General features: G+C 46.4%; 1 protein-coding gene across 4 annotated transcripts in view; it reads left to right on the top strand.

Annotated features, from left to right (window-relative positions):
* Positions 1 to 1868: 1868 nt before the first annotated feature.
* The window catches only part of STK10 (serine/threonine kinase 10), a 71569-nt gene continuing 48429 nt past the window's right edge, over positions 1869 to 25008 (top strand). Inside the window, exons 1-3 of one of the 4 annotated variants that reach the window (XM_073355806.1) lie at positions 2545 to 2589; positions 9956 to 10066; positions 20767 to 20931. In XM_073355806.1, the coding sequence (XP_073211907.1) occupies positions 20845 to 20931 (87 nt within the window). In that variant the 5' untranslated portion in view covers positions 2545 to 2589; positions 9956 to 10066; positions 20767 to 20844. Of the gene's footprint in view, positions 2590 to 9955; positions 10067 to 20414; positions 20555 to 20766; positions 20932 to 25008 lie in introns of those variants that run through there. The other 3 variants (XM_073355805.1, XM_073355807.1, XM_073355808.1) reach the window with 3 other exon arrangements.

Here is a 25008-nt window from a genome sequence, read left to right as displayed (position 1 = left end):
TGTTCACACTTTTCCTGTAATGTTCTTGTTTCATTGCTTGTCCAGATTTTTCTTGTTTGCTTATGCCTTCCAATAACTTCCTCTGCTGTATTTTATATTGCTTCCTTGAATATTTCCCATCCAGTCTGGAGTGCAATTTCTTCATCATCGCAAATGAATGGTTTGAAATAACCTCCAAGCCTCACCTTGTATGTCTTCCTCCCAGAGCTATCCCTTAATGTATCAAGATCCAGCTGCACCCATCTTTTTCTTGGATTTTAATTTCGTATTAATCTTTCCCATTAGTATTTCATGATAACTGCCACACTTGATATTTGTATAGACTCTATTATCCAGAACTGACCTTCTTTGCCTTTTACTGATAATAATATAGTCAATCTGGTTTTTGATGACCATCTAGTGAATTCCATGCAAACTTGTGCATATCTTTGTGAGGAAACCAAACACTGCCAATAATCAGATTATGCATCTCACAGCAAATTCTTAACCTTTACCCATTATTGTTTGCTATCTCAATGCCATATGGTCCAATGCTATTCATTTGCTGACCATGTCCGTTATCAACATTTGCATTCATATCTTCCATTATTAAAATCATATTATGATTTACAGTGTTACCCAACCATGGATAAAATTAATCTTTCTCTTCCGCTACTTCTGTTGGTGCATAACAGCAGTTTACAGTAATGCATAGTCTATAGCAACCTTGCTATGACAATCTACTCAGAGACAAGTTTCCAGCTAGCTGTTTATTGAAGTAACTGTTCCCTTGTCCGCTGCTATAGCAACTCCATCTCTTTGCTTCACTTGTCCACTTGGTCTGTGAATCATAGAATATCAGGGTTGGAAGCGACCTCAGGAGGTCATCTAGTCCAACCCCCTGCTCAAAGCAGGACCAATTCCCAATTTTTGCCCCCAATCCCTAAATGGCCCCCTCAAGGATTGAACTCACAACTCTGGCTTTAGCAAGCCAATGCTCAAACCACTGAGCTATCCCTCCCCCCTTGAATGTCTGCAATAAAGGAAAGTATAATTTCCAACTGTGACCGCTCCTGTACCCAGCCAATCTGTCTCTTGTATGGCAGCAAAGGAAACTTGTATCTCTTAACTCCCCTGCTATTAGCTCAGTCTGGCCTGGAATGAATGGAACTCTAACATTCCAGCTTGCAATACATGTAATATGTTTAGCTATTGTCTGAAATCCAAGTCCATTTCCATTTGCTAGGCTTGATAGGCCTGTGTCAAAATCCATGTCAGTTTAGCTTCCTGTACTGTTTCTATAACAAGTAAATTTTGGCTGTAATGGCTTTTTAGGCCAGTCCACCCTAACCTCCTTCCCCCTCCCCACTTCCAGGGAATACCTGCTGGCCTGCTAGGAACAGGTATCAGTGATTCCACCCTAGTCCACTAGCCTTCCAAGGCTAATGAGCTTAAACTGCTTGGATTTGAAAGCACAGTTTTCCTTCTCCTAGACAGACTTGCCCTGTGTGTGCCCCAGTCTGAAATCAGAGTTTCCGTTCTCCTACATACAGTTCATTCACAGCACCTCCTCCTGTAATATTTGGTGTGAGCCTTCTGGGTTTCTGCAAGACAGGCAACCCCATGCACCAGTCCAGAGCTCCATGGTTCAGGTCTTTGTAACTACTACCGAAAAGCAATTCTTCAAATCATCATTTCAATGGCAAAGTCTGGTTTGAAGGCAGAGTGAGAACTACACTTCCCAGTGCTCCCCGCGAAGGGGGCGGGGGCAGTGGAACTGCATGGCGAGAGATACGCCAGTGCCCTTTTGGGTAAACTGATGGCCAGGGGCGGGGCCAGCAGAATGTAAAGTATCGAGCAGGCTTGGGGCGGGGACAACAGAACACTGTGTATCCAATGGGCAGGCGTCAGCGAAGCTCCGGCAGGTGGAGCGGCCTTGGCTCCCATGTGCTCGGGTTGAGGCTGCGCCGCCCTCCCCGCTCTGTGTATTGGTCCCGAGGGAAGCTCCGCAGCGCGCCGGGCGGGCAGCAGCTCCAGCTACTCTGAGCGCCGCGGGCAGTCGCTGGCTGCCGCTTCCCCTTTGGGAGCTCTGTGCCCGGCAGCTCCACGCCCCGGTCCTGGCAGCGGCCGCCGCCCCGCAGGCAGAGAAGCAGGGCGTATCTGCCGGGCCCTGGGATCCCGGCTGGCCAGGGGCACGGCACCTTCCTAGGCTGGGCAGCGGCTCGCCCGGGGATACTGGATCTGGGGGCTGGGCTGGGAAGTGCCTCAGTCCTGCGACTCCCCAGCCGCTCCGCTCCAGTGCGCCCTTCGCCCCATCTCCCCAGGCGACCTCTGCTCTGCCGGCCCCAGCTTTCTCCTGTGTCCCCGGGGTGCGGGCACTGACCGGCTCAGATTCTCCCCGGAGTCCCCTTCTGCCTGTTGTATGGTCGAGAGACCCCAGCCCTAGGCAGCACCATGGCTTTTGCCAACTTCCGCCGCATCCTGCGCCTCTCCACTTTCGAGAGGAGGCGATCCAAGGAGTACGAGCACGTCCGCCGGGACCTGGACCCCAACGCGGTGTGGGAGATCGTCGGGGAGCTGGGGGACGGTGCCTTCGGCAAAGTGTACAAGGTGGGTCCGGGGGCAATGCTGGGGGTACCCTTGGGGGAACGTGCCTAGACCGCCCCCCGGGGTGTATGTGGCGGGGCTGGCCTGGGGGAAACTGAGACCCCCAGGCACGTGGGTGGCTGGGTGGGTGCCCTGGCCTTGCTGCGGCTGTGGCATGGCAGCGTGGGGAAAGGTTACAGCCGGAGCGGTGCAGGGCAGCCCGGAGGACTAGGGGGAAGCAGCGAAGAGGACGGGTGGGGAGGGGGCTCAGGCTATGGCCAGGGGGCTCCATTTCCCCGCCTCGCTCTTCGGAGTCTCCACATAAAGCTGTGGCCCTCGGGCAGGGCTAAGACGCTCCGGAACTATGATGACAAGGCCCCCTTGGCTGTGTTTACAGTTCATTCTCCAGGGTCCTTTGACTGGCATCTTACAGCCACTAGCCATTGAGTGCAGGTGGCCTGAGGTCTGTGTGTGCAGTGTGGGGAAGCTGTGGGGAGACACCACACACCCTTTGGAGGCTGCCGGGGGGAGGGGGGGGAGGGGGGTGTATTTGCACAGAACCTGGAGCGGAGGAACTTTTTGACAAGAATCTACATAAGTAGAAATAACAATATGTCAATTGTGCCGATTTATTTTTGAGCGTTATATCTACCATTTCCTCCTTCTGTCCTTCCCAAACCCTCTCCTAGTCCAGCATGTGTCAGCTGAGATAAAGCTGTGTCCTAGCAGATGTCGCAGGTGGTGACCAGGGCACCTCCAGAGGCTGTCCCAGAGCTCAGCAACACACGGCAAATCACCTTCTTTACTTTCCTTTTCTGTCAAATCTTAGCAGCATTGCGGGCTGAAAGATCTTTGTGCCCTGTTGTCCAGGGCTTGTTCACAGTTTGTCTCCTGACTTGTTAAACAAATCTAGAGCTGTCTTCAGCATTGCAGGAAAAATCCTTTCGGGAGCCTGAGTCAGCTTTGCAGATCCCACTAGCTACTGTGACTAGAAACTGATGAGAAGCTAGGTACTTTGCATGAGGGGGTGGGAGAGAAGAAAGCATCCCTGTGGTAGGTGCAAGGAGAGGTGAGATGCTGTTTTCTGAGTGATACTTTAATAGCTCTGCTGGGTGTTCTTTGCCCAGCCTCTAGGTAATACGAATGAAGAGATCTTACTTAGAAGTCAGCACTCAGAAGACGGCATGCAAGTTTTGTATGCTTCCAGTGATAAAAATATTCATATCACTGTGGTTCTTGAAACGGTGAGAATCTCTTGGAATTTGCAAAGGAGACATACCTGTTGACAGCAGGGACAGATGCAGTGCTATGAGTGCTTAACCTGTATGTTACCGGACCATGTTTTCAAAGGCCAGATACTCTGTTGTACTTTCTATTGCATGTCAAACAGCAGGCTTGTGCGATGCTGACTACCAGACAAACAAGCCTGCACAGTGGGGATGGACACTTCAGACAGTTAGAGACTTGTCACTAATGGTGAAGAGGGTTGATGTTCCAGCCGTATTACAAGACCTGGCTTCAAAGGGTGTTTGGAGTCGGAAAAGATGAATTTAGGTGTCTTATTGAATCTACTCATAAGCATCAGTTTACATTGCAAAGTTGCCAAATAATTTGATGGATAAGTAAATATTGCTGAAGAACGGGTCAAAACTCACATATGTGAAGGAAGCAGGTGGGCTGCAGATCAGGACTGAGGTGCTTTGCCAGAGCCCCTGGGAATGATTACTTGTCTGTCTCATGTTGCTAGAAAACCCTCATTTTCTTAAGCATTAATGATCTAATAGTGCAAAACTTTTGCTGAAAGTGGCACCATCTTAACAATTACTCTTCTCAGAAATCTTTACCCTGCTGTTACCAATAGCACCTGAGGTTAGAAAGTAGAATATTTTTCTCTGGCTTCATCCTGCTTTGTGTATTGGAAGGCACTTTGTCGATATTCGCTTTAACTCTTTCCCTTGTATAATCAGTTGCCCCATTTGTGTGAGTCTTTCAGACAAAGACAGGGGAATGAATGCCTTCAAAAGAGTGAAAATATGATTGTGGGGAGAATAACAACAAATTGGAACAGGGTCTCTAAGAAGCTGAAAAGTGGCAGGGGAGGACAAGGCGTGAGGAGCAGTTTCCCTCTAACTGTCAGTTGTTGTAATCTCTGGTGTTATAAGTAACTATAGTGTGGGTACTGCATTGTCAGCTGGAAATGTGACCTTTCAAACACACTTTGCTATTGGCCTGATCCAAAATCCACTGACATTGGTGGGAGCCTTTCTGTCTTTTGGATCAGGCCCTGTAAAAGCAGGCCTATAGCTACAGGAAGCCTTCATTAGCTGTAAATGCTATTCAGTTTTTATTAAAGGGTCTTTGCAGCCTCCAATACCTCTAGATTTGGAGACCGATAAATACAAAGGATAACTGTAGGATTTTAAAACCACCGCCCTTTTCCAAAGGAAGTGATTACTAGAGAAAGAAGTTTGATGGTGATCATGGATTATTCACGCTCTTCACTATGGCTGCACTAAGACAAGTCTTATACAACGTACAGCCATAGCTCCATTGACTTTTAGTTTTCTGGAGTGGAGCTAGTTGCTTCAACTTCAGGCAGCTGAGCTGGCTCCTCTGTATACTAATCTCGGGCTTGTGTACACTATGCTTGCAATTGATTAAATCAGTAGTGGTGTGTAAGAAGTAAAGGAGACTCTGAGCCCTGGTCCAGCAATTCCATCTTGCAAATACTATTAGTGTGTTGTGCTTACAGTGTCACGAATATCAAAGGGGCTAGTTACAAGTGCATGTACAAGCTGACAGGTACATGTCAAAAGACTTCTTCCCTTAGAACTTGCTGTATTTAATCATGGGATAGTTTTGCTGTGTTTATGCCTTTTATAAAATGCTATCGCTGTGTTCCAGTATGCACACAGGAGAACACCTACTCCCCTGATAACACTTGCCTGTGGCAGGGTGTGGACAGGATGGCCCCTTCAATAGTGTGATCTGTCCTGCTGCTTGCAGTTGCAATGCCAGTTTTGCAGCAAACCGAATGCATTAATCTGAATTCCTGAACAAAGGGCTTTCAGTAAAAGGTTCTATATAGATATTATTCCGCCCCACCTAGCCCCAGAGACCATCTGACTGCAACTTCAGGAACACAAAGTAGTGTCTCCTTTATAAAGAAATTGTTTTATGCTTCCTCTTTTTCTTCTTCTCCACCTCAATTTAAAAAAAAATCTATTCTAATTACTCAGTCTGTGATGGCAGTAAGGTGCGTAATATTATGTACCCTGGAGAATATAACTACTGTTTAAAACTTGGTGTGGGGAAAGAGAATGAAAATAAAACAGCATATTTACTATGCACCATATAGCTGCAGGTTGTGCCTGGATCCCATGGTGATAGATACATTAGAAGTGCTTGGACTGTTTCCTCTCCTACCTGCCTCAACGCTCGCTAATTAAAACTGCAACTCTGACTTTTTGGGGTAGATTTTGGTAACTCGGGCCTGATTCTGCCAAAATATCTCCATGCAGTTTTACCGACTTGCATGTTAAGTTTCTAAGTTGCTGGTCATTCTAAAAAACCCCATTAGTTTTCCAACTGTATCATAAAACATTCACAAAATATTTGCATGTTTTGTAAGGTCACATTTTGACCTGTTAGTTTTGGCCTTGTCTCTTCGAACAGCAAGGGGGTTATTTTCCGTTTAAAATGGGGGAGGGGAAGAAGCTGCTTCTTTCTTAGTAAATGGGTATCCGCATCCTAGTGGCCCTACAATAACAACCACTATGGATGACATCCTGGCCCCATTAAGATCAAAGGGAAAACTCACATTGACTTCAGTGTGGCCAGGATCCCCACATAGGGCAACTGAAGACTTGGATTAAAACATGGATACAATATTCAAAAACATCTAAGTGATTTAGGCACCTATTGACTTTCAGTGGGTTTTAAACTCTTAAGTGCCTAAGTCACTTTTTGAAAACTTTACCCAAGGTCTTTTATCCCTCATGCTAAGTTTCAGCAAACATTTCTCTTAAGAAAGTGATGTAGCATTGACGCTGGCATGCTTAAGGTATTGGAGAGTTTAAAGGGTGAGATGCATACGGTGTTAAACTAGCAAAGGCCCCTTGCTTAACTAACTGGATCATTCACACTCTAGTTTGTCTGGCCTGACACTAGGTCTCAGACTTCATTCCCATTTCCCAGCTTTGCTTAGTTCTCAGTTAAGACAACCCCCAGGTCCCTTGCCTCTAAAGCGATGCCTGAGCATTGTATCCCAGTGCTCTCTCAGCGATGTGGGGTCACGGTGGGGCAGTCTGCCATTTGTGAGGAGAATATTGAGGGAACTGCTTCTGCTTGGAAGTGAAGTCTAAGTCAGTCCAATTTATTATGTTTCAATTGACTTAATTACAGAAAAACAGCTCCCGAAGCAGCCACCTCACAAAGTATAAAGGCCATAAAACATCTCTTGTCAGCTGCAATAGCATTCTATTGCTTTTGTGTTCACTTCCTCAATAGCTACCTATTGTGATCTCATGCAAAAGTATTTAGTTAACCTAACTTGAGACACTTTTGCCTGGCATTCCTGTATCTTGGAAACAGTGACTGAAATTGCACACACAGGAGGTCCTGGAGGACCTGCTGGGCGAAGTGTGTGTGTGCTGGAACTTCTAAAGTGTTTGCAGGTATTGTTGTCGGTATTGAGTTTTGTGTAACATTTGCAAGCAGGTTCAAGCATGCCACCCATCTCCATCACCAAAGTCCTTCAAGAGGATCTGTGCTGTAGAGCAGAAGCAATTCACAAGCTCAGTACACCAGCAATGATTGTTGGGTTTCTAACTGCAGAGGTAGGGAAGCGAAGAGCAAATTTTTTTCCTACAAGGGCCCAATTGATCTGACACATTTCTGGCATGTCGCAGAAAGGCTGAACAAAACGTGCCCCAAAATACTGTAGGCTTGGCTGCCTAAGCTTCATTCTCTGGCACTGACTCACACCAGCTATTCAACCCGCTGCTCAGCTGTGAGCTTCCTCTGCACCCAGCTCAATGTAGAAAGTTGCTAGGAAACTTCCAACAAGTGGTCGCATGTTTTTTTTTTTTTCTTCTTCTTTAGCGTTTAAGGCTTTTTGACAAAGCCAGGGCTGTGGGTTGGACTGAAGCAGGCAGGCTTCCTCCCCGGGGAGGAAGAGGTTAATAGTGAGCAGTGCACAGTGTTACAAAGCTCTTGGGTCTATGCTGGCTGAGTATCTCCAGGAGACTGCCGGGGGGCGGGGGGGGGGGCGGGGGTTCTTCTTAAATCTTCTCTATCCCTTGCGGGGGCGGGGGGATTCTTCTTTAGTGGATCCTTGTCTCTTAAATCTTCTCTATCCCTTCCCCCTGCTTCAAAGCAATGAGCCCCCCCCCCCCCCACCGGGAAGGAGCAGATGCATTATCAGATCAATCCATTTGCTAGTCACGCTGCCCCATACCCACAAATATGACCTGAGCAGAAGGCTCATGAGCAGATGCTGCAGGGCAGCACTTTAAAAGGATCAACAAAGAAAAAGGCAGCTGCTTGGCCTTGCCACTTCTGATGCACTCAGGGCCATGGTACGTAGGCACAAACTGGTGCGTGAGAAGCAATACTGAGCTAGTCCTTAAAGGCCTGTAATTGCCACCCATCTTTGTCTGATGTGCCATTGCTTTAGTCCTTTTAATCTCTCCTCCACTTTCCAGGAGAAATGGTGCTGGGTTCTCCTTCAGCCCTCAGTGAGGAAGCACTTGTGTATCAGGGTCTTGTATCATGCTTCGATCACATTTTTTGCTTGTCCTTGTGATGTTTTGGAGCTGGGAGATCCACAGCTATTGGCTGATCTCTCTGACTCTCTCGTCATGCATCTGACGAAGTGGATATTCACCCACGAAAGCTTATGCTCCAATATGTCTATAAGGTGCCACAGGACTCTTTGCCGCTCTCTGACTGTGTGACTTCTCATTGCACCTACTCTGCAAAGCTGGGGGATATGTGTTCTGCTTCTCATTAACATTTCACAATTTGTTTTCCAAACCACTTCTCTTCCCCTAATCCTTCCATAAGGTTTCCATGGTTGCCGGAGTAACTGATCTTGGTGCAACTCATTAAGAGTTGGACTGTGGTTTTTCTAATCCTGGCTGAAATTACATTAATGGGACAGAACCCAATATGTTGCACCATATTTACCAGAAGGCTCTAAATCACACACAGTGGGCTGAAAGCTTTTGCTTATGCATTTTATGTGGGAGTTGTGCCTCAGCTAGTGCTTACCACCTAGGACTGTTGGGCCACGGACTTGGGCTTCTTTGTCTCAAGAGCTGTGTGATGTTATCTTGCCTGCCTCAGTTTCTTCATTCTGCAGATGACACCTTGGCCTGTCAGCCTGTGAGGACTGATAAACTGTGGTTAAACAGTGCTATTGAAAAGTGAGGCATCACTAACTCTTCTCTTCTCTCCCTCCTCACACCTTCCCTGAGGAAAACACTTTTCCTTCCATACTGCTAAGGATCAGCGTTTTTTACACACACTTACACACACATGTCTCTTCCTGAAAGGCCATGTAGCAAGATAGACCCTAGAAACAAGCTACCCTCCCTCACTCATAGCCTGGTAACTGGAGCAGTCATTGCACATGATTTATGGTGCACTCCATTTCTCTCCCAGTGAATCTAGTGCCAAATGAAGCACTGAAGGATTTGACATAAGTAAACAAGGATGGGGATAGCAGGGAAGGAAACATGCCAAGGAGACTGAGGAAAGAATTGATCAGACAGAGCCTTAAATTGAAACGTGTTGTTAAGCTCCCGGCTTAATGCTTGTTCAAAGAGAGGCAGAGTTATACAGGTCAGTGGTGGTCACCATAATTTAATACAGCGGTCCAAGAATAAGAGAGAGGGCTTTATGTTGGTAAGCTTTGCGGCACAAATAGGAACACGTGAACAGAAATGAAAGCACTTGTGTGTGTGCTCGGGCAGCAATGGCTGCTGGGTAGAGTAAGGTTTCCTCTTTCTGGTTTGGGGTAAAATTTTACCAGGTCTAGCCTGCTGATGGTTTAGGGTGGTGCTTTTGAAGGTAGAGAGGATTATAAGAGGTGGGGTGATGAAGAGAGTTAATGAGCCTATCTAGGTAGGCCTCATTTCCAGTAGGCTCAAAATAGTAGGGAGTGTTGAACCTCCACGCTGACTTGCATTTGAAGAGGGGTAGGAAGGAAATACAAATCAGGCCTGCTCTACCAGTGTTTCTTGTTGTCCCAAGACGGGTTCTTACCCAGTGCTATTAATCTTCCTCCTTTCATGTGCAGAGGGAATGACTGGGCATTTGCACCTTAATGCTTACGATCTTTTGTATAAAATTCCTCATAAAGCAACCCTTGAATCCCTTTTTACAGGAAAGTACTTCCCCCTCCTCTTCCTGTGGGTGGAACAGCTCCCTTAGGAGGATTTATTGGTCAACTCTTGTACTAGAGATCTGAAACCCCAGTGATTCAGCTGAACGTAGGGTAAGAACCTAACACACACACGCTGGCTGGCTCACTCAGTACTGCCAGCATGTTGCTTTGGTAGAGGTAACGAGGTTAGAATGAGGGTGACGTGTTGGGTGAAAACCTCAGACTGTTGAGGTCAATTGGAGTTTTCTCACTGATTGGGATAGGGCCGGATTTTCACTCCTTTTGTACAAATGGATTCATAGTCACCTGGCACAGTGGTTGTGCCCACCACTCCATTTTCCTGCTTGCACAGAACGGACAAAGGACATGAATGACCAACGTCATTGCATGCAAAGAGTTGGGTAATGTCAGTCAAGGTCTCATTTTACTACCAGGTGTTAACAAGTGTTAGTTCCAACACCCAGCGGAGCGGGTGGGGATTCCTCTTAAAAAGCAACAACTAAAGGATATTGGTGTATATCTCTTCTCCCCTGCCAATAGTAAGCGAGTTTTTGTTGTGGAGTTCACTGTTTCACTCACAGATCAGTCTCTCTGCCCTTCCAGCGTGAGTTTAGGCTTACCTGTGCCATGGTGCCTCCCAGCAGAGTGCTGGGAATCCCACGAGACTCTTGTTGCATCCTTAGTGCTTCATTCTGCAGCACTGACCTTTTTAATATCCCTGTCTCTGCTGTTTGTCATAGCGCTCTGCTGGGTGGTCCCAAACACTGAGTTCAGAGGGTATAAAAATACATCATTTATTGTGACAAACCTAAGTGACTCTACGGGGCTTGTCAACTAGGAAACTAATTTCAGCTCTCATTGATTATCTGACTGTTATATGAACATTAACTCTAGGGTCTCTATAGTGCGTTAATTTATTGATGCAGACAGCTCAGGCTAAGTTCATTTGAAAGCAATTAACCATGGTGTTGTCCCTGAGAAATATCTGAACGAGCAATTACTAGATCTACACAATGTGACCATGCTGCATGCAAAGTCTTGTTATTGAGATTATCAACCTTGAAATGCAGCGCTTGATGAGAGAGGATAAACATACATTCTGTTTGTTTTAAACAAAGTAACTGGACTTTCCTGTTCAAAGAGATTTGAAGCGTCAAACTCCTCTCAACACAGAGAAAAGCCTTTTTTTTTTTGGGGGGGGGGGGGGGGAGGAGTGGGAGGGAAGAAGTGATAGAAAATGCAAACTGCACCCTGAAAATGGAGTAATGTTATTCCAGTACAACATTAGAAAGATCAGCCTTTGCTTTGGGAGGAGTAAGTGGGTAATTTGGAAGTGCTGACAAGCAAATGGAGGAAGAATGTGCTATAGTACTGATAAAGCTTTGTTTTAAAAAAAATGCTTTCAGTAGTGATCTCTCCTTTTATAATGAAAAAGAGTAAGTTCACTTGGAGCCTTATCCTTACATCACCTCCATACCCATGACTCCCTTCTCTTTCAATGGACAGCAAGACCTGGCCTCTGGTAGAATGTGCATTCTAATGCACTTCTAATAGTTCTTGGATGGATTTGTCAGCCTCTGAATTTTGCAATAGCTCATGAGATGATGATCTCTTTGGCCTTTCACTTAGACTAGGTTTTGTGCAATCCAGTATTTTCACTTCTGCATTCTACAGGGTTGTTTTACTGGAATCCAGACCAACCCTTTTGCCTTGTCTGGTGGGGAGGCCATATGTAGAAAGAAGATTGGACATTTCTTATACATAGTCCTTGGTAGAGATCCTTTCTTCTACAGTATTCAGTCTTTATTCCTTATGTCCATAACACGAGCAATAACTTTTTTTGCCTTTGCCTCTTGCGTGTAATCCTAGAAATATGTTCTCTTGCTCTGGATATTCCCAGTGTGTTCAGCTGTAACATGGCTGGCAGCCACCTCGCTCTCTACAAAACTACAACTAAATCCTCTTCTTGCCTTGTAACCTTAGATTCTGATCCTTTGCTTGGTTCTGTAGATGTGCTTCAGTGGGTGACTTTTAGTTGATACGTTTCCCAGTGGTAAGTGCATGCTGCTATCTTCCTTCTGTATTTACTTTTTTCAAAAGCTGTCAGTCTCAGCTGCTTAGTGACTTAATCTCCAGAAAGGTGGGTGCTGGTCATAAAAGCATTGAGGATTTCAAATACCAGGGCTATAATTCCATCCATCGCTCGTCAGTACAATCTGGGCACCCCGGTGGCAGCTCTCTACTTTTTTCAGTGTTAAGCAGCAGTCCAGGGATAAATTTACCTTGGTGTGAAAATGGCCATGAGTGTGGGCTTAAAGGCGCAACATGATGCACTTTGGAGTAAGCTGCTGTGGTTCATAATCAGATTGGTATCAGGCAGTTTATATTCTTGGCATCTGGGCACTGAAGTTCCTGAAGGTCTCTTACGTTGGTGAACTTCTGTGGAAAAACTGACTGCCTCTGAAATGCTGCTAGCTCTTTAAATGCTGAACAGCTGAGAGTATTTTACTCGAGGGCAGAAATGCTTTTCAGTTCCCTACTTCTTCATGCACCAGCACTTTTTCTGGCTGGATAGCTGGCTGATGTTCCTTCTCTGGAGCCCCTATAGCTGGGGAGATGTGTGCTGAAGACAGTGGATTGGTGGCTAAACTATGCTTTCTTTTAGAGTGGTGAACCCCAAATTGCTTTGCTGTTTAACAAGTCTGCATTATAAATGGGAGCAGTAGGTTCCCATAGTCCAAAATGCTTTCCTCATCAATCCTAATGCATGGCTCAAGCAATAAATGCATATACGGTGCTTTACCAACATTGATCCATTCTGGTGCTTTCTCAGTGCCCTCCACCCCTAAAAAAGAACCCCCTTATGATACATTTTACAGAGAGGGAAACTGAGGCAGGCCGCAGGGGAGCCAGATTACATGTAACACAAGGCAGTAGAGAAGTTACATTTAATGACCCTTTTCTTACAGCTGGCAGTTTGTAGAGAGTGATTATAGCTTCAGTTACTCAGCCCGGAGATGTGTGTTCTCATTACTATTAGGAATATTGTACTGGCTCCAAGGTCAGAAACTTAGATGGACACAGATTCCTTGTTTATAATTGTTTGGTTTTCAGTCTACCTTCACATGATTTCTCTTCTCCTGCCCCCCCCCCCCCCCCCCGTATCTATGGGGCAGATTCTGATCTATTAATGTGGAAATTGATATCGGAAGTTGGCTTGAGACTTCAAATTACCACTGGTCTGTCTTGTAAATCTGAACTGTAGTTGTATGGATAGCAGTGCAAGCATGTGACACACTTAGAGTGAAAACCAATCTGTGTGGAAGTATGTCCATGTTGTATTCTGTCATGCCTAGCAAAACTCCAGCAAGCAGAGTTCAGGGAAATGGCCAGCCATAAGTTATAGAAATGCTGTATACCAGAACACAGCCCAAGTCTGATGGTATGGTCTGCGGGCATCTGGTGTCCTGAAAGCTGCTTTCTAGGTTGGCTGGGTGGGTCGATGATCCGTGATACAGCTGTCAGACTGTGGAGATGTAGCCGTGTCATTCAGCGCAGTGTAGGTGAAGTTGGCAGGTAATAGTAGCTCTAACTTCAAGCATACAAGGGGATGGTATAAGTGCAAAATATTCTTATGAACGTGACTGGAAACAATTGGTTTGAATTCCAAACCTCTTAGTGGGATTGTAAATGTGACTTATGTATAGTGTAATTCTGGGATGTATGCTATAGCCATTTTTCTAAAGCTCATGTAGTAGGAGGACCTAGGGCCAAATTCAGATCTGGAGTGAGCACGTGGAACTCCGTAGAAGAGAACTCGCCTGACTGTAGCAGATTTGGATTTGGCCTCTCCAGTGCAGTCACTTGGGGAAGGCAGCGTAGTTCAGTGCATAGGGGTTAGACTCCCAGTCCAGAAACCAGAATTCAGTTCCCCGCTCTGCTACTGACCTGCATGTTCTTGGGTAAATCACTTTGCCTGTGTGCCTCATTTCCCCTCCTTCCCCCCCCCCCCCGGAAAGCGGTGGGGTGAGGGGGTGAGAGAACCTGGATTTGTGCAGGAAATGGCCCAACTTGATTATCATGCACATTGTGTAAAGAGTTGTCACTTTGGATGGGCTATCACCAGCAGGAGAGTGAATTTGTGTGAGGGGGCGGAGGGTGAGAAAACCTGGATTTGTGCTGGAAATGGCCCAACCTGATGATCACTTTAGATAAGCTATTACCAGCAGGACAGTGGGGTGGGAGGAGGTATTGTTTCATATTCTCTGTGTGTATATAATATCTGCTGCAGTTTCCACGGTATGCATCCGATGAAGTGAGCTGTCGCTCACGAAAGCTCATGCTCAAATAAATTGGTTAGTCTCTAAGGTGCCACAAGTACTCCTTTTCTTTTTGTCCTTATGTGAAGCTCTTTGAGACCCTCTGGTGTAAGTGCTGCTTATTTAGAACAATGGGCCCGCAGGGCAGCGCTGGTTTCGACATACAGATTCCCTTTCTTGAGTCACTGGTTCGCTGGGTTTGAAATGGGAGCAGCAGGCGCTCTGACTATGGGCTCAAAGTTATCTGCTCTTACGCAGACTTCCTCTGAAATGTGACTTCGGAGCTTCCTCTGGCAGTGTTCAGTAAATCTGCCTTCCCTGCCCCAGATGGCCTGCAGGCATGGAGGAGAGAGGGCTCTGCTCTTTCTGTCTCTGCTGCTCAGCCTCGTAGTCCCTGAACCGATACCAGTAGTCTCCCCATTAATGGAAGTGGGAGAAGAGATGAGGAAGCTGAGATGGTCAAAAATGTAACTGCTGCAGGGCTGCCTAAAGTACAAGGCCTGGTTGGAAAGCTAGCAGTCCCTGTGCTGTTAACCCTATTGGGGACATCCTTAAAGTCTCATTGGGTATGTCTACACTGCACTTAAAAAACCTGCAGCTCAAGGGGTGCAGTCTAAAGGGCTGTTCTACTGTGTCTCTTTAATAGGGCTGTGCACTTTGAGTTGTAGGCCGTTGGGTGCTAGTCTGTTAGTGCTGACTGGTTTTGGCTAGATACAAGCCAGGGAAGACATCCCTGCCCTGAGGAGTTGCCAGCCCACACAAGTATTTCATGAAGTATTCAATCTAAATGGATACATAAGCATATATTTTCCTAAACATCCTGTTTTCTGAATAAGAATTGCTCATACCTAAAGGGAGACTGTAACAGAGGAGTTGCTCTGTGGTTGCTCAGCCTGTTAGTCATAGTAACACCCCTCACTGGCATAGAGACTGATCCTCTGGAGGTTTTGAGCTGCTTTGCAATCCCTAATTTCATGAGGCCTTGCAGTCTTTTTACTGTTGGGCAAACTGAGGCAGAGAGGGAAGTGGCTTGCCCACACTTCACACACAGTTAGTGGTCAAGCTGGGAGCAGACCTCCTGCTCAAATCTGCCAAAGCTCCAACTCTTCAATGTTGTGAAGCTTCTAAGCAGCCTTTAACGTGGTTGAAGTCTCTCTAGCAGGGGTGTCCTGTAGGTCTCTGCTAGCAAGTTCCTGGTAGTGCCTTGGCCAGTCTTGTAAGTTGGGCTGTTGTGTCCTTGCTCTGAGGTTTTTCCCCTTGGGTCAGAACACGGGTGCTCTGAGCACTGTCTCTCTTTCTGCCGGTGGGTGTGTCACCATGCCTCGTATGACCAGCAGGGCTGTGGAATCTGCCGTAGAAGCCATTCCTTGGGGAGCAGAATTGTGCTTCGGAGTTGAAGCTTTTGAGAAGATCCCTGCAGCTTCTGCTGTGTGGTTCTGCATTTTCAGTGCAACGTTCTGCCTCATCATTCGTAATTTTCAATATAAAATTACACTAGTACAATGGCTCATGTTCCTGGCTATGGTAGTAAATATCATATTTATGTCAATAATATCCCTATTAAAAAATTTGGGACTTCCCCAGAATTCCTATCTGCTGCATCAGAGCAAAGGCCCCTTGCTGTGGAATACAGACCAGGGGATGGGGGATGCAGGAGGGCTTGACAACTAAGCACCTAGGAGAGGGCAGGGGTTCCTTCCCCCCGGCTGTTCTGTGCACTGCATATGGCACCTCAGTGCAAATCTGAAATTAGAGGGGCTGCTGTGCGACAAATGCACCTTCTAAACGCCTGCCAAAAGGAGGCTTTATCTGGTGGCCCTCTTAAAAACTGGCAGGAAGGGAGGGCCTTTCCATCTGGGGCTTCTGGCTCCCTGCACAAGTGAAACTCTGTTCGCTGAACTAATTGCAGAAGTCAGCAGTGCCGCTGAGGGATGGCAACTGTACTGCAATACATCTCCCTGGAGTAGTCTGTGGAAAAACACCCCCAGCCTTGCAGACAGGCTTCCCCTCACACCTGCTGAATGCTCACCTTCTACTCTCTGATATTTATATTGTAAATGGGCTGCTGCACATTAAAATGAATGTTTGAATTGCATGATGCTCTGAATGCTTACTGGTGGGGCTTTCTGGCCCTTCTAAAGTGATTAATACAGTCCTCTAAATGCACTCTGGCTTCCATCTTGGAGTGGGGAGAGAAGAGGATTTGGGTTCATGATGGTGGGAAGCCCTAGAAAGCAAATGCATAGAGTGTGTGTGGGGGTGGGGGGTGGACAGGACCCAGTGTTTTGATGTGAGGCTTGTAACCTATGAGAGCATGCATGCACTAGAGAGGGTTATTCAGCATAGACTCATGGAAATGTAGGGCTGGAAGGGGCCTTGCCCCCAGCATGGAGGAGAGGCAATGGTATTAGAGATGCAGCTGGACTCTCTTGCCTTGGATCTGAACTAAAAGGACCCAAGAAAGTTTGGTGATTTTGGTTCAGGCTCATCGTTAAAATAGTTTGGATGTGATGCACAGTGATCAATGTCCCCTCTTGCCAGGGAGAACCCATCTAGAATTCAAGGACAGAAGCTATAAACAATGCCACTGCTGAGGACAGCTGAATGCAAGGCCTCTGGGTGCTTCTCAAGTGCATGGGGCACTGGAGGATGTTGAGTTTGACTGGCCTTGATCAGAGGGGAAGTGCATGCATAGTGTTGTAACCACAAAGGGAAGCCACACCTTTTCTCACAGCACATACTTCCTCTCCCAGATCTCCACCAGCCTCTAACGCACACAGAGGCTCTATGGGGGTATTTATTCTTGCTCTGTACAGTCATTATTGTCCATTCTTTTGAAATAACTCGATTTGGAAGGCAGCACTTTCCTGTTTTTCCCACCGGTCCACTTACCCGCCCATTGCTTTCAGTGTCCTGGTGGTAATTCATTCTTTAAAACTTAAGAGGAAAAAATTAGAAGCACCCGTGTAAAACTAGCTTGACCTTGGAGCAATTACACAAGTCCTAATGGAAATGGGGTCACCACCCACTTCATCCTTTTAGGGTGTACTTGGGTCAGCAAGTGCTGGATTCTTCTAAAACCACTAGAATGCAAATATGTCCAGCTTGGAGAGAGAAGACTTTACTTTCTTCTACGGTAAACTCTCTCCATGCTTCATGCAGTTTCCCCCCTTCCCCCCCCCCATTCTTTTATCCTCTGCCAGGCCATTTACTCAATATATGGTTGTATCCTCTAAACTGAGTAAGACTGATTCAGCTGGACCTCCTTTGTTTATGTCGGGAACTAATCCTTTTCTAAGCTCTCTGCATAGGCCTTCCAAACAGATACATAAAAAGAGAAAGCAACAAGGTAGATCATAATTGGAGCCTGCCAGCCTTTCCCCCCTCAAACAATAACGCACAGAAATGTGACTTCCCCCCTCTCTCAGGTCATGGCTGAATGCATCATGCTAAACTCTTGTATGAAAGCAGTTGCCTGCCTGCCTAGAATACTCTGCGCCAGGTTCCCCTGCTTGTTCAGATGGAGGGGTAAACATACAGTGTACATGAGACACTTAAAAATAGAGTGGACAGAGCACTAGAAATACACCATAGGGAGGACTCTTGCCTTGACAGGGAAATAGACTGGGTGACTTGAGAGGGATTTCTGCTACCCCTCAAACAGTTGATTTTCTGAAATTGTGAAAACAGTCTTTGTGCAGGGTGTGGCTTCCTGAGTCAGATAGTCGAGGGCTAGTCCCTTCCCCCTTGGGTGAAGAATGCTAGCAGTCCTGTGCCTTGAAGGGAAGCTTTTTTCTGTGGGCTCTCACCTTTGCTTTGGTCTGCTCTGAATGTACTGCTAGCCAAGTGAAATTGAAAAGGAGGACTTGTGGCACCTTGGAGACTAACCAATTTATTTGAGCATAAGCTTTCTCTTAAATTATTTCTGGGGCCTTGGGAAGGGGAAAGTAATAAGAAAAATAATGCCGCAAGCATTCCTGGCTGATGCTCAATGTTCAAGCAGCCTGCTGCTGGCATGGCGTGGCTGCGAACAGCGGAACCACCCTGTCAATAACCTCCTTACAGAGCAGCAGTGTGTATGGGGCTTCAGTTACTAAAATACATCCGCTGCTCAGGCCCCTCCCTCATTATAAGTAACAGCCTGGATTTGTCAAAAACAAATCGTGTCAAAGCAACCTGATAGCCTTCTTTGACAGGGTAACAAGCCTTATGGATAGTAGGGAAGCGGTAGATGTGGTATATCTTGACTTAGGAAGGTTTTTGATACTGTCTCGCATGACATTCTCATAAACAAACTAGGGAAATACAACTCTAGATGGAGCTACTATAAGGTGGGTGCGTAACTGGTTGGAAAATCGTTCTCAGAGAGTAATCCTCAGGGGTTCACAGTCACGTTGGAAGGGCATAATGAGTGGGTTCCTGCAGGGATCGGTTCTGGGTCTGGTTCTGTTCAATATCTTCATCAATGATTAAGATAAAGACATAGAGAGTACACTCAAGTTTGAGGATGATACCAAGCTGCGAGGGGTTGCAAGTGCTTTGGAGGATAGGATTAAAATTCAAAATGATCTGGACAAATTGGAGAAATGGTCTGAAGTAATAGGATGATATTCAGTAAGGACAAATGCAAAGTACTCCACTTAAGAAGGAACAATCAGCTGTACACGTACAAAATGGGAAATGACTGCCTAGGAAGGAGTGCTGCGGAAAGGGATCTGGGGGTCATAGTGGATCACAAGCTAAATATGAGTCAACAGTGTAAGACTGTTGCAAAAAAAGCAAACATCATTCTGGCACGTATTAGCAGGAGTATTGTAAGCAAGACATGAGAAGTAATTCATCCGCTCTACTCTGTGCTGATTAGGCCTCAAATGGAGTATTGTGTCCGGTTCTGGGCGCCACATTTCAGGAAAAATGTGGACAAATTGGAGGAAGTCCAGAGAAGAGCAACAAAAATGATAAAAGGTCTAGAAAACATGATTTGTGAGGGAAGATTGAAAAAATTAGGTTTGTTTAGTCTGGAGAAGAGAAGATTGAGAGGGGACATGATCATAGTTTTCAAGTACATAAAAGGTTGTTACAAGGAGGAGGGAGAAAAACTGTTTTTCTTAACCTCTGAGGATAGGACAAGAAGCAATGGGCTTAAATTGCAGCAAGGGCAGTTTAGGTTGGACATTAGGAAAAACTTCCTAACTTTCAGACTGGTTAAGCACTGGAATAAATTGCCTAGGGAGGTTGTGGAATCTCCATCATTGGGGATTTTTAAGAGCAGGTTGGACAAACACCTGTCAGGGATGGTCTTGATAATACATTGGGGGCAGGGTAGTTCAGATCACAGATGCTGGTGTGACGGAGGCTGATGCTTTGTGTGAAAAGAGAAGACCATACTGCCTATTTGCATATGTTGGCATTTCCCCTCACTGGTAGCGTACGGTATAATGGATGCAAGTGTAGATTAGAGCTTGTTTCTCTCGACTGAGAGTGACAATAATTTGAGTGACAAGGTGAGGGAGGTAATATATTTTATTGGACCAACTTCTGTTGGTGAGAGACAAGCTTGCAATCTGCATGTCATTTCTGGCTGCTTCAGTTACATTGCATGCTGATCTGTTTTAAGAAGCAGGGAGGGAAGGAGAACAAGGGGAGGAACACTTCAGCTGATGTGGTGCAGCTTGAGATAAACAAAGCTGTTGCTAGTATGTCTGGCCCTTATCAAGCCCTCTGGAGGATGTGGGCAAGGGAGTATATCTCATATCTTCCCCAACGTGATCTAAGGCTTCCAGAAGTGTCATGGCAACAAAGATCAATAAAACATAAGGTGCTGGCTTGTCAAGGAAAGTTAGATTTAACTTCTGCTGCTGCTTTGCCCTGTTCTCCTCCCCCTCCCGCCCCCCCCCCCCCAAAAAAAAGAAAACAGCTGCCTGCAGGTCCCATCTCCATTAGGTACCGCTACATTGGCAAATGCTAAGCATGTATGCTAAGCAGTGGGGAAATTCCAAGGCTGGAGCTGATTCAGAGCTGTACAGCAGCAGGCCCTGCTTTGTAATTGTTTATGGTCTGAGCGTTTTCAGAGATGCTGAGGACTGCAGTTCCTGCCAAAACCAAGGGGATTTTTGAATCCCATAGGACTTCTGAAAATCAGGCCATTACCTCCTATGCTATGGGACTGTCTTAGCTTCCAACTCCTTCACAGTAACATTGATGGGGGCTCTCTCTTGACTTCTTGAAAAGCATCTTCCCTCCTGCAGTGAAGTGGCAGAGACCAAGAAACTGGAGAAAGGTAAGAGGGATTTTTGTCCCCTTACATCAGTAATCCTATCCACTGTGTCTGTGTAGCAAAGCTGCATCTGCAGATTCTCCCCACTTTTATAGCAGGCAATTCCTAAAGGAGTTGAGGGTGAGAATTGGGAGAATGGAGACTGGGTTAACACCAAAGCCTCAATATTGTTTTTTCCTTAGGTCCATGTACTTACTGTGGGTTTTACATTACAGGCCAAGAATAAGGAGTCAGGGGCATTAGCTGCTGCAAAAGTCATCGAGACTAAGAATGACGAGGAACTGGAGGATTATATGGTGGAGATTGAAATCCTGGCGACCTGTGATCATCCATACATTGTCAAGCTCCTGGGAGCATTTTACCATGACAGCAAACTGTGGGTAAGAGGCTATTACTGCATGCCATCCCCTCTTCTGTACATTCTTCATTCTCTCATTGCTGTGCTGGGAAGCCAAAACACATTGGCTCATGGCAAAGCAACCTCCGTAGAGCCGCTGACGTTCTGAAAGTCTCTGGGAGTTGCGAACAAGGCACAAAGTGTGCACTAGACACCCTTCTCATAGTTACCGTGTCTCCCTCATTTCTTCTTCTCATTGGACGAGCTGCTTAGAAATAGCCCAGACAAGCTCTCGAGACTCTCTCCTTAGGAAAAACACCACAGCGGTTGGATGTTCTGTCCAGTCACAAGTGCTCATGTAGGGCAAGAGCCTCGTTTTCCTGTTTGGAGATTACAGAAAAGTTTAAAAGCCCACTTTCTCTCTTCCCCCTCCTCCCCCTCCCAATCCTCCACCCAGCCCCTCTTATTATGGAACCTGATTTAAGAGGAATCTGGACAGGTTTTTAACGGCATGAGTCGCTATTACAGTTTAGGCTTCTGTGGCACTAGGAACCAATGCTAAGAACTTAGCTCTAGGAAATGTGAAAGCCCTCACCTGGAATGGGCCTCCTTGCATGTACGCTTAAAACTTCTGGGCATTCTGTTGCTGTAACATAAAATGCAATCAAACTGGTTACTTCAGTGGCCAGTTACCATAAAACTGGAAGAACAGCTCCATAATGGTACACTTCCTCCCCCCCAACCCCGTTCCTTCTCTGTCAACAGACACTACTTAAAAAGAAAAGGAGTACTTGTGGCACCTTAGAGACTAACAAATTTATTAGAGCATAAGCTTTCGTGAGCTACAGCTCACTAACACGGCTGCTACTCTGAAACCAGACACTTCTTAGTAATCGTTCCCCTTGTGTTAGAGGAAAACCCTCTGATATTCAGCGTGCGGCTGCAGGGAGGGTAGAAGGGGTTGTGGGGCTAGAGAAGATTTCCCCCCTTTCCTTCCTGGATTCAGACTGTGGTGTACATGTCAGTGAGGATGGGGCTCCAGAAATTGGGGTGTATGTAGATCTTTCACCAATGTATTCTGTTCCCTCTCTGTTCATATCTGCCAGTACGGCTGCCCCTTCTTGCAACTACATCTGGGTGGCCCTAGAAGCCTCCAAGGCTATAATGTCAAACCATAAGCATACAAGATGCTGTGTTCCAGAGCAATCTTAATGCCCTTCCCCTCAAGCATCTTCACAACCTCCCCAGCAGATTCCTGAAGACTCTATCTTTATTCATAGGTTATAGGCCAGAAGGGACCACTGTGATCTAGCCTGACCTGCGTAGCACAAGCCATGCGACTTCCCTGAATTAATTCCTGTTTGAACTAGAGCATGGCTTTGAGAAAAACATCCAATCTTGATTTAAAAATTGCCCATCACAGAGAATCCACTACAACTCTTGGAAAGTTGTCCCAATGATTAATTACCCTCGCTGTTAAACTAGTGGCTTCTGAAATCTGAATGTAGCACTCTGCTAGCTGCTAAGGTCACTGGCATCTGCGAGATGAAACGCCAAAGCCAGGGTCTCTTGCTTCACGTTAGGCTGCGTGCTAGGATGCAGCCCACACCGAAGCCTGTCAGGCCAGCATGTATCAGTGTCCTTTCTGAGAAGCTCACTAACGCTCTCCCCCGTCTCCCGTGGCTTGCCATAAATGCAGGTTAAATGAGCAGCATATGAGCTCTTAAATGTGAGTCTGAAACCCTCCTTTCCAAGAGCGCTGCAACTCTGAAGGGAAGTGGCTTGCACGTTGTCTTGAGAACTAGCTTCAGGTGGCAACTGATCTCCATTTTAAGAGTCACTTTAGGTTCAAGCATCAAATAAATCTCTAATGTTCCACCAAAGTGAAAGGCAAAAGTCCTCCTGAGGAGGGAATCCACTGACATTGTGAATTTGCCAGAAATCAAAAAGTCAAACAAACTGACGAGCTCAGGATTAGAGATCAGACTTGTCTTACTCTACACCTTCCCTACTCCATTTCTACCTCCTTCAGCTTCCCCGCACTTCAACTAGTCTTCCTGATTTATTTGTTGGCCTCTGTTTTCTAAAACATCAGCTTGTTCTTTTGACCTCCTCTCTCTGTAGGAAGCTTTCCTTCCTTCCTGTAGGAAATTCTGCATTTTCCCCTTTGCTCTGCTTTTCTCTGCAAAAAACTCTGTAACGTGTCATTGCCTGCTAAAATTAAACAGTCCTTTAGAAACTAATAAAACAAGATACCTCTGTATCAAAACCTCCCAGGAGGGGAAATCTTATTATACCTCAGTTCCTTCTTAGGTGGCCAGCAACCTATTTTTGGTTATTTGCAAGTGGTATTTGTCTTTCATCATTTATGCTGTTCATTTGAATACTCCTGAGTTTCACTGGGCTTGGTGGAAGTAAAGAGGCCAGGCAGTTCCACTTCTGGTTACATCTGCACTGCAGCTAGGAGGTGTAATTCCCAGCTTGGCTAGACATGTGCCAACTCTGATGAAGCTAGTGCACCAAAAATAGCAGTGTGGCCACTGCTCAGGCTAGTTGCCGGAGTACAAACCCACCCAAGAGCCTAGCCTCACTCAACAACATTTCCAAGATTTTCTTGCAACAAGTACAAGGCTGCAGCTTTCGGGTTGCAGACTTTGCAGGGGAATGTTTGCATCCAGATAGGGGTGGTTTTGGGTTTTTTTTGTTATTTTAAGAACGTAAATGTCTGTTAAATAGAATGGTGTGTAAATGTTTTCTTCTGGAGGTGTTCAGAAGTCGGAGAAGCAGAACCGATAAAATGTTTGGCTCAGGCGGTCAGTGCGGGAGCAAAGTGCTATTGGAACTCTCCAGCAGAAGGAAATGGGAGTGCTGTGCCGTATCGGCAGCGAGGTGGGGTTCCCCAGGATTCTGAGAGTCGCATGCCCAAGTGTAGAGGCGCGGTAGGGCATTGCCTGGCTGGTGCGGAGGACATGACTTACTCAGCCTCCCTGTCAGTGGCACGTTCTGCTCCCAACATCTTATTGCTGTGTGATGCTGACGGACCCTGGTCGTTGGTGGCTGGGATCGAACCGGGGACGTCTGGAGCTTCGTGCACGAGCCTCTACCGCATGAGCTAAAAGCCAACGGGCTCTTCGCTAAGGCTGTAGAGCGGACCCGTTTTGTGTGTGTCTGTCTGTCTGTCTCGAGAAGGTGCATAGGTTATAGCTGCAGCCTGCGTGACGCAGACACTGAAGTCTCAATGGACTGAAGTCCATGTTCCAGTGCTGGCCCCAGCTTCGAGCAGGTAACTGAGTGGATAGAGCAAGTGCTCCTGAATTAATAAAGAAAAGACGTGAAGAAACCTGGGATTCAGCAGCATCTGCTTTCAGTGTTGCTGGGAGCCCCTGTCACTGCCCTTGCCGTTCCCAGGTTTTGGTAGGCCACTAAGGGCAGTGTTTGTGGAGCTAACTTCTGCACGGTGGAAGGTGTATAAAATGCTCCCGACCCTGGTTCATTTAAAATAACTATTCACCCTCATTTTGGTCCCTGGCAACCCCTGAGCTATACAAAGTTGAGTGAAAAGAAACCCCTGCATTCTCGAGTGGGAGCGTGAAAGCCTGCTGCAGGCCACAGGTGAAAGCAGTGCTGAGTTTGGAAACCACAGTGAGCTTTATGGGATGGAGCTGGCCTCATTACAGCATTCTGTATGAGGGATTTTAAGTTATAATACATCACCGTGATGCTGTGCTCCATGCACCGTGCCAGTAGTTACTGACTCACCCCACTTTCTTCTGCTCTGGGCAAGGGCTAAGCAAGCTTGTGTTACTTATAAACCGCCCCAAGAAGCTCCCATAATTGCAGTGTTGCCACCTCCCATGACTTTTATCGCGAGCCTGGTGATGTTTGGTGTGCTTTTCTTAAAGCCCAGCTGCTGGAACTGGGGCTCTAAACCAAAGTGGAGACCCTCGTGCAAATAAAAGCAAGTTTATAGCCCTTGTGGTTGGGGAGAAAAGCTTGCAAACGTGACCTGAGTGCAGCCTATGGGCTCAGGAACCTGAAGACAATCCCCCCACCTGCCCGCAATATCTATTGTTAAAAATAAACTCACAACTCTTTGGGGCCCAGGCCTCATGATTTTTGA

The sequence above is a fragment of the Lepidochelys kempii genome, chromosome 8 (assembly GCF_965140265.1).
Source record: "Lepidochelys kempii isolate rLepKem1 chromosome 8, rLepKem1.hap2, whole genome shotgun sequence".
NCBI classification, from domain to species: domain Eukaryota; kingdom Metazoa; phylum Chordata; order Testudines; family Cheloniidae; genus Lepidochelys; species Lepidochelys kempii.
The sequence above is the reverse complement of the archived record's forward strand: the minus strand, read 5'-3'. Positions and strand labels throughout refer to the sequence as shown.